The sequence below is a fragment of the Sander lucioperca genome, chromosome 22 (genome assembly GCF_008315115.2).
Source record: "Sander lucioperca isolate FBNREF2018 chromosome 22, SLUC_FBN_1.2, whole genome shotgun sequence".
NCBI lineage: Eukaryota > Metazoa > Chordata > Actinopteri > Perciformes > Percidae > Sander > Sander lucioperca.
The window spans coordinates 13,316,528-13,330,787 of NC_050194.1; the positions used below are offsets into that span (position 1 = coordinate 13,316,528).

The following is a 14,260-nucleotide window of genomic DNA, read 5'->3' on the forward strand; positions in this document are numbered from 1 at the left end:
TTTCAAACTGCTTAACTTCATTAGTGTGTGTTCACTTAGTTTTAATGTCTGCTGATAGACTGTTGTCACTGAAGACATAGGGAAATCACTGTGTAAATAGTAAAATAATGATGGCTGAATTCCATTTAGCTGCTTCAGTTTCAGGCACCTGCTATTGTGCATGCTGGCTCACTGTCACACTGTCATGAGTTACTGGGGCACTTGAATAGAACGGAGCCATCGTTAATGTTAATAGTAAGTTAACACCTGTGCTTTTCCAACTATGACAAGTCAAAATGTCTGCTGTGAAAGATGTGTTTACATACACATTTTCATTGTGGTTCACATAAAAAGCACATATTTTGCATCACCTTCTATGAACATTGTCAGCTCCAATTTACAAAATGTCATTACAAATTTCTGTTTTTGTAAAGGAACTAGGGAATTCTCATGACACATGATGATAACAGCACTGTTCCAGAAAGTCTCAACAGACCATGGGACATTTAAACTTCACTGAAACCCACACTATAAAAATATTTTCTGATGAGCATTGAGCACACCTCCTTAAAAAAGGGTGACCCATTACACCTCCTCATCTGGAGAGGAAACTGAAAAGACAAGTGTTGGGTGTTGATTTAATGAATCATGCAGAGATGACACTGTTATAAAAAAAAATAGGGTAAGTAGGACATTTGAATGTATCCTCTGTAAAGTGCTTTGGAAAAATCTCTAAAATCTCAATTTAAAATGTTGTGTGTGGGCGGATAATTCCCCAAAGCCCATCTTCATCTGCGCCTAGCTGTATGATTTACACGCAGCCAGAAGGATTTGTCTCCAACCATGGGGCAGAAATAGAACTGGAAGTGTACTCATCCTACTATTTTCTTCTGGTTCATTCTAATGGGACGCACTGTGTTGTCTTTTGAAATCAAAGTACTTCCGTGCAAAATTGAAAATAAGTAGACTTAAATCAGTGCTGTGAATGATAAATCTATCTACCTTAATGGAAGATGGAAGTCTACATTTAAGACAGATACATTGTAAAATATCCTGCTTTGTTTGGGTTTTCCCACAAGCAGTATTTGAAATAAAAGAATTGTGGCAACAAGGGAGTCCAAAAAGCAAAGCTGGGGGAAGAAAAATGATGCCGTTGTTGTGAGGACAAAATGAAGTTTGTCTTATTCATAAACCTGCAAACATACATATATATACCTCAGTTTTCTTTCACAATTGAATGTCTGACACCTAACGTGAATTTAGTCTCTCCAGAGCTTGGTCCTGAACCTCTTCAGCCGACAGCACCAGGATCCACTCTGTCCTCTAGAATTACACAAGAGCTTATACTGTAACATCCAGCTTGTGCGTAAATGTCTTAACACCTTTTCCTTTCATCTTTGCTGAGAACAAGGAACTCTGGAAAAACGTCTCTTCCAGGTCCTTTCTCCTGTCTACTCTTTGTGTATTCCCACAATCCCCACACTCATTGCAAGAGCTCAGAATGAAAACAAAGTAACATTAGACTGCTTAGGACAGGTACTAATGTGAGGATTAAGCAGAGATTAACAAGCTCTTCTTAATGCCATTAAGAGTAGCTATTCCACATAGAAGCCTAGGCTTGGCCAGTGGAGAGATTTCTATAGCCAGTACATCTTATAGTTTAGGAAAATAACAAAAATGACGACAATGAAGACAATATATGGTGTGGTAAACAGACAAGCTTTATATTTATTGTATTTTTTGTGCATAAAGATGTTACAGTGCATATGTAAGCAGTGTTATAGTAGAGTCCATAATGGAGTTATGACATTTATGAAAAAAAGGTTCACATTGACAGAAGTACACTGTATCAGAAGCTCAGTATCATCACACCCCTCTTCAGTTTTTCAGATGGTTTGGTCCAGTGCAATACGCAAGGAAGGGAATGCTGGGAAAGAGGAGGACTTTGATAAAGTGAAGCTGTGGTTTAAAAGAATAAATAAAAAAGTAATGAGACTGTAATATCACAGGTAGAATATGTGACAAAATGGGTGATTCAGATAATCCAAATACAACACAATACAATTTGGCCTCAAAGGTATACTCATCCTACAACAGACAATCTATATACAAATATGTAAAATAAAAACATGGAAGCTCAATCACTTCACAAAGTCAGTAACTTATATATTGTAAATGGACCAGCTTACCTATAATTTTCAAATAGCCATTTTACAATATCCATTTGTCAACATCCAATTTCCTTTTTTAATTTAATTGTTCTTTCTTTTTCTTTGTTTGAGTTGTACATTTTTTTCTTTTTTCATGTTCTCCTTTAAATTTACTAAAATGATCCTCCAAAATATTCGGTATTCATCTCCTACTAACCTCACTGATGTCATTCTTGGTTATCTGCTAGTGAAATCAATAAAGTGATGTGACAAAATGGCAAGAAAAAAAATCCCAAAGAAGTAACACCCCAGTATCAACTGACAATATCTTTGAAAGATTGTTAATCTGTAATCTGGTTTACAAACACAGATTATTTGTGTAAATGCACAGGGTTTATGTTTTATGGTTGTTTTTTTACTCCATTCAGGAAAAAAACTTTTCAAAAGTAATTTGTGTGAACTTACATTTTAATAAGATGTTTCATGATCCCTCAGACAGTGTTTTTATACAGGCCTGGAAGGCATCTATTAGATCATTACAGGCCTCCTCTCCCTTCTCTCTGACACTGAAACACAAAGATGAATTTACAAAACACACTTATCACTCTGCACATGTAGCTGGGTTATCCTTTCTGGCATGTAACATGGTTTCCGTTAAAATTGTGCAAATTGAATGATGTACAAATGTGGAGACGTGTTAAATAAATAAACACATTAGAAGTCACCTGAAACTGTGTGGAGGACATATCTCTAAATTTAGTCTGCATGTGCATCAGATGGGATTATTACAGTATAGCCTTATAATAAAGTATTTCAACTCAAACCCTCATAGCTGCTTTTATCTGCATTTGTCAAAGCTCCACTAACACTAATCACAGCTGCACGTGTACACGCATCCAACGTCTGTTGCTTGTTCACGTAACACGAACCAACAGCCTGGAATGTCCTGATTGTCGGCAATAGGTCATACATGTGGAAGCCTATTTTAAACCTCAGGTCTATTTTGCTTCTCAAGACATTTATGTCACTGTAAGGGCCCTTTTGTAAATGTTATAACACTTAGTCCTATGATGTAGAGTGGATTCACTAAAAGTTGTGAACAAGTATTCTACATGAACACTAATTAGACTTAATGATCACCCCACAAGCACTATTACATGTTGAGCTCAGATGACAAGTTAATATGAATACATTGGATGTCCCACATATAAGTAATGACTGAGAATGGCCAGTATTTAGTTGGAACCCAAACCCAGTTAATGAATCTTCCTTGAGGGCACAAAGTTATACAAGGACACTCTGTACTGGCACTTACACTCACCAAAAACTGTCACACTGGCTGCAGAAAATATAAAGTATGTATTTTTGTATACATACCATTTTCAGCATCGATATTGTACATCATCCCTGTCAGAACTCACCATTTGTCAAAGTCCTCTTTGATAACCTGGCATGGTGCTGGCATACCATCGTGAGAGTCTGGCATTTTGACGGAGAAGAGCTGAAGTTTGTGGTGGTGTTTGCTGCAAGAACTGTGGTCAAGTATGGTTACAGATTGTTTACAGAGATAGAGGAAGGGAGGGAGCATGACACTGAATGTATGTGTGATGAACTCTTAAGGCTCTGACACAGTGAGCCTTTGCTCCTTTCTTTTAGTTTACCTTTGTCTCTGATATTCTTTCCCATTTATGTATATCAACCTATAAAATGAAGGTATTCTTAAATGCTTTCAATCCTGCCCTTTGTTTTATTGTCTTTCTAATGAATATGCAGATAGTAGACCTTTTGAGTCAGGCATTATGCATTACAAAGACCTCATAATGCATCTAAAATACTCACTACAGGGTACGGCCTTTTCCTGAAAAGAAAGCCTGACTTGTTTTACAGTAAACTGCTTTGTTGGCTTTAGAGGTTGAGAGTTGTAGCATTTGTTACTCCAATAAATTGTTGAATTAGCGTTGAACACGCCGTTAGAAAGGATGCAACGTATAGTCAGAAAATAATCCAGAATGTTGAGGCTTTTTAAAGATAAAAATAAAACCACATGTAGGAAGCATTAGTGATGTTAATCCCTACAGGAACACACATTTGCTTCTTATTTTGTACATCCAACTCATCTAGTCCTGATTGTGTAGTTACATTCATCTACACAGCATACATTTGGGAATCACTGTGAGGTTTACTTAACTCTGAGTAACTTTCTGTCCCATGGTTCCAAAGATTTTTCATCATACATCATATATATATATATATAATGTAATTCATTTACATGCATATAGCTTTTTACTGAAGCCAAAATGGAATACATTTCTCCAATGCTACTCATCAAAATGTATTGTGATTTTTAACATTTTAACTGATAATTGTAGAATGTTCTAGGTGTATGTTTTCTCCTCTAAATAGCAGTATTTTTTTTATAATATTTAAAGAAGGAAATGACAGCAAATCAGAACAATGATAACATGTTTTATATCCCATTAAACACATTATTATATATTACTATATTATATACATATTGTTTATAATGGCACAGGGAAAAGTGACTGATTGGTCAAGTGATGTTAAAGGCACAAGTGTTTTTAATTATTTCCGTCAAGGTACCGCTGACGTGTCCACTGTGCATGTTATATTTATTATAGGACAAATCATGGTATGAAGAAATACAGGAGATATCTTGTCTCCAATGTTTTGCACATGACACAGTAAATTTAATTTTACCACTAGGGGGCAACAAACACTCATGTACAAAATGAATTCCTGGACAAATGGGCCTCCAGTGTGTGCATCATTATTACCTGTAAACAAAAGAGATCACATTTACATTCACATCATTATTAACTAGTTTATATTCCTGCTCACGTATTATAATAATTTTCTAACATTGTCTTGGCTGATGTGTGCAATTGGAGATGGTGACAGGTTAATATGATGATAAAGCCACTTATAGTGTCTCAGGAAACCCTGGTCAAAATATGAAATATGAGCATGAGCAAAAGCATCTCTGTGTCAACTCCCAGTGATTCCTCCTCCTTTATAATAATCATAAAACCCAGTGTGCCATCTGCTGGCGTACAAATCAAGTGCACATGAGGTCTGGCAAGACAGGATTTCCAAATAATAAAATTAGCAAAATAGGTCTTGCTAGCTTTAGGAATGTTTGCATGTGTAAGGAAGAAAATACCCCCTATTTGCATGCCACTGATTAGAGACAAACTGCAGCCTAATTAAGCATCTGACTGGAGGCAGGAAGTGCCACTGTCTCTCAAACAGGCTGCACAATTCGGATGTGAATTTGCAAAGCGACTGCTGAAGGCCTTTCTAAATCTGGTTATCACTGAAAATATTTTTGCACTCGAATGCGTCTCAGCCGAACGCGGCGTTCAGTACAAACCGCATTTTTGTTCGTGTAAAATGTAGTTTAAAAATAATAATTAGCCTCTAAATAAGATGGAAATCTGAAAAGCATGCAGGACTGGTTGGCAGACTGAGGGCCGGTGAATGGAGGTCACCGCAGACACAGAGTGAGTCTCAGCGGTGAGATAGAGAGGGGGAGAGGGAGGACGGACAGCGGCCAGCCGCCTTCAAAAATGGCGTCTCCGGAGGAAAATGAGTAAAAAATATTAAAACGAGGCCTGTTTTCTTTACACTTCCTCGTTCGGTATTTATGTTTTTTCGTACTCTGGTTGTATTTCGCCCGGTTCGAGCAAACTCGTCGCTTTTACTTTAATGGTCAAAGAAAGAAGAAATCAGAGGAGCAAGCATTTAGGGAAATAAAGGCAGCCCTGTTTTATTTTGATGCGTCGTTACTGACAGCTAGCATCTGCTGCTAACCCACAGCTCTGCTCCGGAGGGGGGTGGGAACGATTTGTATTCAAAGGAAAAAACGATTTTGAAATTGGGGATTTCTTTGCTCTTCTACGGGGAGTGATTGCTACCAACGTGGCCCGTCGATTGCAATCTTTTCTGGTGCTAGCATCGTAGCAAAGACTAGCCCGAAGAAAGGGGAGGAGAGACAGTGAAAAAGGACGCATTCAAATCAAATGTTTATCAGCAATTCGTCCATCACTGGCCAAATCCGCGGCATCTTCATCATGACCATGACTGATTTTGGACTAAATCTGCGTTCGTGGAAATGATAAATGTGAAAGGCGTAGGAAAAGGAGAAAGACTGGCTTTTTTTGGAGGTGGTTGGATTATAACCCCGTAGACCCCCCTCTTTTTTCATCCAGCTTTCTCCTCCTCCCCTCCATTTCTCTTTCAATATGCTGTTTTCCACTCTTGAGGACTTGCTTATGAAACCGGGGAAAATAGCCTGAAACCGAGAACGGGAAAGACTGGATTTTTTTTCCGTAATCTGCTCTGCGACGTTCTCGTTGCTTTCGTCCTCATCGCACACATTATACACCACATAAATGGATAGAAATTACCCGGGAACCGGATTTGGTGATTTGGGCGCAGGAGCAGGATGGAGTTACGAGAGATCGGCAAAAGCAAGGTATGCATTGGATTCAGACAATGTGCATGCATCATTGGTACTTTGCAGGACACGGTGTGGCCCATGTAAACAAATTGTCGCCATTGGGTTCATATATAGTGCCATGCCTTGCCATTATGTGCACTGCATTGTCACACAAACAGTTGCATAGTAATAATATTATAAACAGGAATAGAGCAGTGTCGTGGGGGTGGGCGGGGTGGAGAAAGGGAAGGTTGGGGATATGAATTGAATGTGATTGACAGACGTGGGTTTTAGGTGGACCTGGCGGGGTGGAGGTGGGGGTATGTCTGGAGCATCCATAGGAATTATTGTTCCTTGTGTGCAGGCCTGGACACAGACCCTGATAGATGCAATCATTGGATTTATAGCAACTGCGAAGAGTGCAAACGCAGCAAACCCCCTGACAGACATCAACAAGATGAACTGATACATATAAACCGGGAAGATGCATTTAATGAAACCTGTTTTACATTTTAAAGAAAACAGGAAATACTAATATTTTACTGGAGGTGGTGCCATACTCAAATACAATTGAGATTGCTAATGCATTTTGCCCAAGCGTGATCTAGATAATTGGTGATGGGTTTTGGATGGTTTATGCTAATTTGCATAATGCACTAAACTGAATATTCCCACTGCATCGAACTTGCATTTTGCTGTTTGTCATAAAAAACAAGGCCATGGTGAATTTATAAGATGATGAAAATTGCCTGGGATGAGCAAGAAAGCTCTGGCTCTCTTTTAGCTTTGCGTTAGCCTGCAAGCTAGCGTTATGTTGCATGGAAGTCAGTTGAGGCCTGTGCTCGCAAGCATCATTGCATATTTAGTTGACCATATTTGAGATATTTTGACCCGTAGTTAGCTGCTTTATCAGAGTCGAAAGCCACCATGCTCCTATTGGAAGTGATATTTGGCTAAACAAACCTGGCTAGTTGCTGGTGTTTGCATGCAGCTTAGCATGCATTTGCGTCGACTTGCACCATACAGTTGTTAGCTACATCAACATAATCAATGATTGCAAACAAATTAATCGTTCGTCTTTGGTATATATTGAAAAAAACCCTGTATTTTTAACGTTACCTATATCTGCACATTGATTACCAATGGTCTTTTTACACATAAAAGACTGGCCTTGCAGTTTGGGCCTAGTCTCTGCATTTCTACCATAGCTGCTGTGCATTGCTGCTAGGCTGTGCTACCAGCAGCACAAATGCTAGCATGTTATCTGGCCAGCTAGGCAGCCACGCATTTCATCTATCTTTTGTAAAGCTAAGTTCTGCAACTGGCAAATCATCAGCTTTGAATAAGAAGCATATTTAGTTTGTACATTTATAAATTATGTAATGTTTTAGTCTTGTGGGTCCATTTATAATTGCAAATTAACTAACCCGTTATTTTTGCATGACAAATTACTGGTTTGACAGATTTGCAGCTACTCTAATACACTTTGGTGTAATGCCCAAGTTTGTAATTCTGTTTGAATATTGATTGAAAACCATTATTTTCAAATATAGATCACACTCCTCAGGACATGACATTTTTTACATGTAAACTACTGTTGAGAAGTTACATATGGAGACCAAACAAATGAACAGCCTTGAGTTTACATCTGATGTGTGGGTTTTAATTAAAGATCAATTTGCTTGCATGTCAGATTTTGTGTATTTTAAAAATGACCCAAGCCTAGACAGTTTTTTCTCAAGGGTCACATTTTGGGAACACATTAAGTTTATGTAAATGTGCTCTGAAATTAATGACACTTCACAATTACCAACTCCCCTTTCTCCGTAGTCTTGTATATGGGAGTTCCAGATCATCCCACCCTGAGTCTGAGCTCCTTCACCGACAAGCCTACGCCACCCCTCACCCTCTGCAGGGCTATGCCACCAATCACCACCCAGGGAGCTCTGGCCAAGGCGGGGCTTGGGGAGCAGCTGGACGGAGTTTGGGTGAGATAAATGTCATACCTTCCATGTCACCACCATAAGGGGCCCCAGCAGTGAATTATTATGTCTCTCCATGCAGGTCCTGGTAGATTGTCATTGAAAAATGTGCACATTATAGCTCAACTGAGTTGAAGCCCAAGATGTTAAAGCCCATTCATTCTCATACAGTTTAATGATATTTTAAGGGTTGTTTTCAGCAACTGACGTGGATGTACTTAAAGTTACACTTGCAACTACTGCCGTCCTGATTTAAATTCTTTGTATGTGCGACAGCAGGCTCTCCTAATAAACTATGATAAATCTAGATCCTTAAATCCTTTTTAGATTATTTTTTTTACTGACCACATATTACGATTTCATCTACATTTCTGCAATTAGCTGTTGATATTTGCATTCTTTATCAATTAATCAATTTTCATGGTTCTGTCTTTCCATCCCAAAGGTCTGTCAGGGCTCTTTGACACTGGCCTGCACCATGCCAGCCCCTCTGCCCCCGATGCCTCCGTCATGAATTTGATCTCAGCCCTGGAGTCTCGGGGTCCCCAGCCTCCGCCCTCTGCCTCCTCCCTTCTTTCCCAGTTCCGCACGCCATCCTGGCAGACAGGTGGGGCTGTGTTAGATCTTTCCTCATGTGTTGACATTCAAAAAGGCCCCACAGTCAATATGACATTTGAAGAACCTCCCAATGTTTAGCTGCATTATTATTCTGGTGGTGTTGCTATATAAGCATTTTAATATACCATTTAAGCATTTTACTGTACTTGTCAATAGTCATACTCTAGAATACTTTAAAAATACTCTTTCTTGCTTTCATTATTTCATAATTGAAATGACAGCTTTATAGATACTGAGTAATTTTCCAATATGTCTTCCTTTTCCTAACAGCGATGCACACACCTGCTCCTCCTGAACTATTCATCTCCGGAGCCCTTCCTGGCTCTGGCTCATTCCCCTCCTCCTCAGCTCTCTCAGCCTATCAGCATCCAGCATCCTTCTCCAGCCGCTCTTTCCCTACAGCCTCCCTTTCCCTCCAGGACACACCCACGTTTAGTCCCACATCCAATGGCCTGCTCTCCCCACATGACCCCCTGCTACACATCAAGGCCCCTTCCCAGTCTAGCCTGGGTTTTGATAGACTCCTGTCCTCGCAGGGTGCTGCAGCAGCTGCCTACAGGGGCAGCCAGGATCCCACGAGTGCCACATCAGCCCAGGCGTCCTCTGCCAGGCACCTGCAGTCGCACCAGTTCAACCTGCTGTCATCACAGCTCCAGGACCAGTCGTCCCAGCTGTACAATGCATCGGTCTTTTCCTCAGCCCAGCCCCAGCCTCAGTCCCAGTCCCAGTCCAATTCGGCTCAGGAACGGGCTGTTCCCCGGCAGGACAGCGTTATTAAGCACTACCAGCGGCCCACGCCAGCACAGTCACAGCTCTCATCCTCTGCTGCCCACTCCCTTCAGCACTACCTCAGCTGTGGAGGGGCGGGGTACCAGCAGATCGCCACCCACCACAGGCATGCTGGCCTTTCCTGCAGCCCACTGGGTGACCAGAGCCCCTCATCTGACCACAAGCCAACCTCTCGCACTGAGCAGTATCGGCCAATCATCCAGCCTCCCTATTCCTCCTCCTCCTCGTCTTCTTCCTCAGCTGGGAAAGGTACCAAAAGCAGCTCCAGCAGTGGCTATTCTTCTGCCAGTTCAGCGTCATCCTCAAGAACTCCCCACACACCCCCTTCTGCTTCCTCTACCTCCTCTTCGTCCTCATCTTCTTCTGCCACCTCTGGGGCTCATCCTTCCAACTCAATCCCCACCTCCAGCTCCAGCGCAGCCCCTTCCAGGCAGCAGCCACCCCCTCAGCCAGCTCCTCCTCCCCCGGCCCCACAGCAGCCCCCTGCCACCTCCACTTCAGCCCCCCAGTCTCTCTCCAAATCTTGCCTCTCAGGCTATGGTTCTCCTGTGCCCCCAGTGAAGACACCCAACTCTGCTCTTACTGGTCAGACCCCACCCCAACAACAGACACAATCATATTCCCCTAATCAGCCCCCTACTTCCCACCTGGCTCAGTCCTACGGAGGCTTTAGTTCACCACAAGCCCAAGACCTGAGCTCAGGTACAGGTGGAAAAGGCTATGGGAGTTTAGGAGGGCGAAGCCAGTCATACCCCACTGATATATATGGAGCTGACTCCGCTTATGGATCACTTCCATCCTCTCTGGGTGGAGCTGGAAGCCCATCATTAGGCTACGGAGCCCCAGGTCACTCCCCTGCCCTTTTAAGGTCAAGTGGTTCATCAGGCAGTGGAGCATCTGGGGGAGGAAGCAGTAGCGGCGCAGGAAATGGGAACTCTGGGTCAGGAGGAGGAGGGGGAAATAGTATGACCAATGAGAGAGGTGGAGGTGGTAGTGGTGGAGGGTCTTATCATATTCCAGACTCTAGCCCCTCTCCATCAGGCAACTCGGGCATCATCCGTCCAGGGTTGCACTCCCCAGCGCCCAGCTGCCCCACACAATCTCCAGGAGGTCCAGGCTCTAATAAATATATTTCTTCAGTTCTCTCCCCCACCTTCCTAGCCTCTCCACAGGGTTACCCTGACACTAGAGGCCCCAGCTCCCAACCTCAGTCCTATCATTCCACCTCTTCCAAAACAAAGGACGCTTCCATGCTAGGAGTGGGCTCTCAGAGATCCCAAGAGGAAGTAGATGACGACGACGAGTTCTTGATCCAGCACCTGCTGCAGGCACAAGCAAGTCCCGCTCCCCAGGCTGCTCATCACCATCCTCAACAACAACCCCAACAGACATCCCAACAAACACAGCCTCAGTCCCAATCAGTGCCCCCAACCACTGATTCAGGCAAAGGGCTGAGCTATGACATGGATAAGAGCTCTGAGGAGAGGTACCACCCCCAGAGTGTCATACGTACCCACAGTGCCACATCTACTGGCAATGCAGGGTCTGGAGCATCCATCTCAGGGCTGGAAAACCAGCTGGAAATGTCACTAAAGAAGCAACAACATCAACAACAACAACAACAACAACACCATCATCAACAGCAGCAGCAGCAAAGGAACGAGAGGTCTGTTGGAAGCAGCAGGGGCAGTGGAGGAAGAGGCAGCGCTGAACAAGTGCACTCCCATCTCCATCACCATGACAACCTAGGCTCGGTTGTCCACTATGGGCGGGGTGACCCGTACAGTCAACACTCCCTTGCGCCCCAACACTCCTCACATGGTCAGCATGTGTCCTCGCACTCACAGATACCGTCCCACACCCAAATGGAGCTCCAAAAGAAGCCACAGGAGCGCGCTGAAATCCCTTATCCTCGGAAAACACCGGAAGTCCAGCAACAGCATTCCCAGTCTCAAGCTGCTGCCTCCCTCATGGACTCTCCCACTGATCAGTCTCGTCAGCCACCACATCTGCTACAGTCAGTGCTGTCCCACACCACCCGCAACAAACTTGAGCCTCATCAACAGCACCACAAGATGGACTCTCACCAACAACATCAACAACAGCACCACAAAATGGACTCTCATCGGCAACATCAGCAACACCCAAAAATGGACTCTCACCCTCAGCATCAACAGCACCATAAAATAGACTCTCATCCCCAACAGCAGCAGCAGCACTCTATTAGCCAACAGCAAGCTGTAATGGAAAGTGGTGGGACACTTGGCTCAAGTAAACACCAGGCTCAGTCTCAGTCCCAAACCACCCAGCTCCAGCTTCAACTCCAGTCCCAGGCTTTGGAGGTGGCAGCGGCTCACTACAACCACGGGCCCCCTCCACATCAGCATGAGCAGAGCCAGGTTAAACAACGGTCAGTGGTGTCTTCTTTGGACATGCTGGAGCGCTCCCTTTCTCAGACCTCCAGCACAGATGTAGCTGTTGCAGAGGACAGACGCGGTGGAGCAGGCAGCGGGGGAAGGAGTGGAGGTAGCAGTGAGCGCCACAGACAGCAGCAGGAGCAGCAGCAGAGGCAGCACCCATCCCACCATCACTCACAGCAACACTCAGCCTCTGAGCTCCACTCCTTCCTCTCGGAGCCCGATATCGGCTTATCCACCCCGCCTCACATGCACCATCTTTCTCAGCACCACCCGCAGCAGCAACAGCAGCACCCCAGCTCTCAACACCAACAAACCCACTCTCACCACCCTCACTCTCAGCAGCCCCCACACCCTCACCACATACCCCCGCCATCTGCCTCAGCCCACTCCCAGCCTCAGCCTGACCCACAGCAGCCACTCTCATCCCAGCTCACCCCTCAGCAGAGCCAGCTGGACCAACAGCGCTCCGAGCAGCACCAGTTTGACACAGTCAGTCCAGTGGAGAAAGCCGACCAGAATCAACAAAGTAACCGCTTTGTACCCCTAACTTCCATCTGCTTCCCAGACTCCCTTCTTCAGGATGAGGACCGCTCCTTTTTCCCAGGAATGGAAGACATGTTTTGTGCAGAGGACTACAAGTCAAGCTGTGCTGGAGGTGCAGGACCAGGACAGGAAGAGATGAACGAAAGCCACACTGGGCAAGAGGGAATGGATTCCATGAAAGGTGGACAGGGTGGAGGTGGAGCAGGGGGAAGTAGTGGAGCTAGCTATGACATAATGGGTCACCATGGTGGAGATCAAGGTTATGAACCTTACTGTCATGGTCTGGAAGAACCCAGCAACAACACCATGACTCTGGATCTAGACTCCCTTAAAACCCACGAGCTCCCATCCACTGTGAACACTGAACAGCTAGGATTGATTCAGTCCCAGGCCCCAGCTATGGGCATGGGCTCCAATACTGCTGCTCCCAACAACTCTGGAGCTAAACTGTCTTCTGGGCCTGGAGGAACTAGCCAAGGAGCTAGTTCTGGAGGCCTCCAATCTCCCATTTTCTGCTCATCACGTCCCAAGAAACTTCTCAAGTCCAGCTCTTTCCACCTGTTAAAGGAGCGCCGGGACCCCAACACACTGCCTAAGAAAAGTTATGCTCAAGAATATGAGTTTGAAGATGATGAGGATAAAGCTGACCAGCCAGCTGACATCCGGTTGAACAGCCGGAGGCTCCCGGACCTATTGCCAGACTTGGTGTCAAGCTGCAGAAAGGGAGGAGGAGGAAGTGGCTCTCTCAGCCCTCTAATGAGTGACATTGACTTTTACCACTCCTCTGGCTACTCCGCTATGGGTTCACACTCTCTTCTGCCTCAGGATGGACCCAAGAAGAGGGGCCGAAAGCCCACTAGACCCAAGAGAGACGGTCCCCCTAGGCCAAGAGGCAGGCCTCGCATTCGCCCGATGCCTGAGCCCTACACTCCACGAGGGATGATGGGGGAGATGGGTGGAACACCAACAGGAGGGGGATTTAGTGTGGAGGGACGAGGTAGGGGTAGGGGCCGTGGAAGCAGAGGTAGAGGACAAAGGAGGGAGGATATGTACATGGAAATTAGCGGGAAGGAGCAGGATCAGATGCACCACCATCACCTCCATCAGCAGCAGCCACAGCAGCTCCATCACCAGCCCCAACAGCAGCTACACGAGCCAATTCCTCCTCTGAAGGTCAGTGACATTTAGTCTAGAAATGGCTTGTCATTTATGCACAACAAATGCTAGTTATTCAAGCTTGACATGGTGCCTTGGGTATCCTTTGCAAAAACACAGATACAACAAGAGGTTTACATATGAGCCCTTTCTTTTGAATTAGTA

The 14,260-nt window shown here is 44.4% G+C and overlaps 1 protein-coding gene and 1 long non-coding RNA gene across 2 annotated transcripts in view; one reads left to right on the forward strand and one right to left on the reverse strand.

Moving 5' to 3' along the window:
• Positions 1 to 1,696: 1,696 nt before the first annotated feature.
• LOC116061324 lies at positions 1,697 to 3,848 on the reverse strand. The gene is made up of 3 exons (XR_004107697.2): positions 3,551 to 3,848; positions 2,595 to 2,695; positions 1,697 to 1,938 (listed from the first exon to the last, which is right to left on the reverse strand). It is a non-coding gene; the product is annotated as an uncharacterized LOC116061324 (long non-coding RNA).
• Positions 3,849 to 5,384: 1,536 nt separating this feature from the next.
• Positions 5,385 to 14,260, forward strand: part of LOC116061475 (proline-rich protein 12-like) — a 19,379-nt gene continuing 10,503 nt past the window's right edge. The window contains exons 1-4 of the mRNA XM_031315702.2: positions 5,385 to 6,624; positions 8,419 to 8,576; positions 9,016 to 9,177; positions 9,459 to 14,113. Coding sequence (XP_031171562.1) covers positions 6,542 to 6,624; positions 8,419 to 8,576; positions 9,016 to 9,177; positions 9,459 to 14,113 — 5,058 coding nt within the window. The 5' untranslated portion in view covers positions 5,385 to 6,541. The remainder of the gene's footprint in view (positions 6,625 to 8,418; positions 8,577 to 9,015; positions 9,178 to 9,458; positions 14,114 to 14,260) is intronic.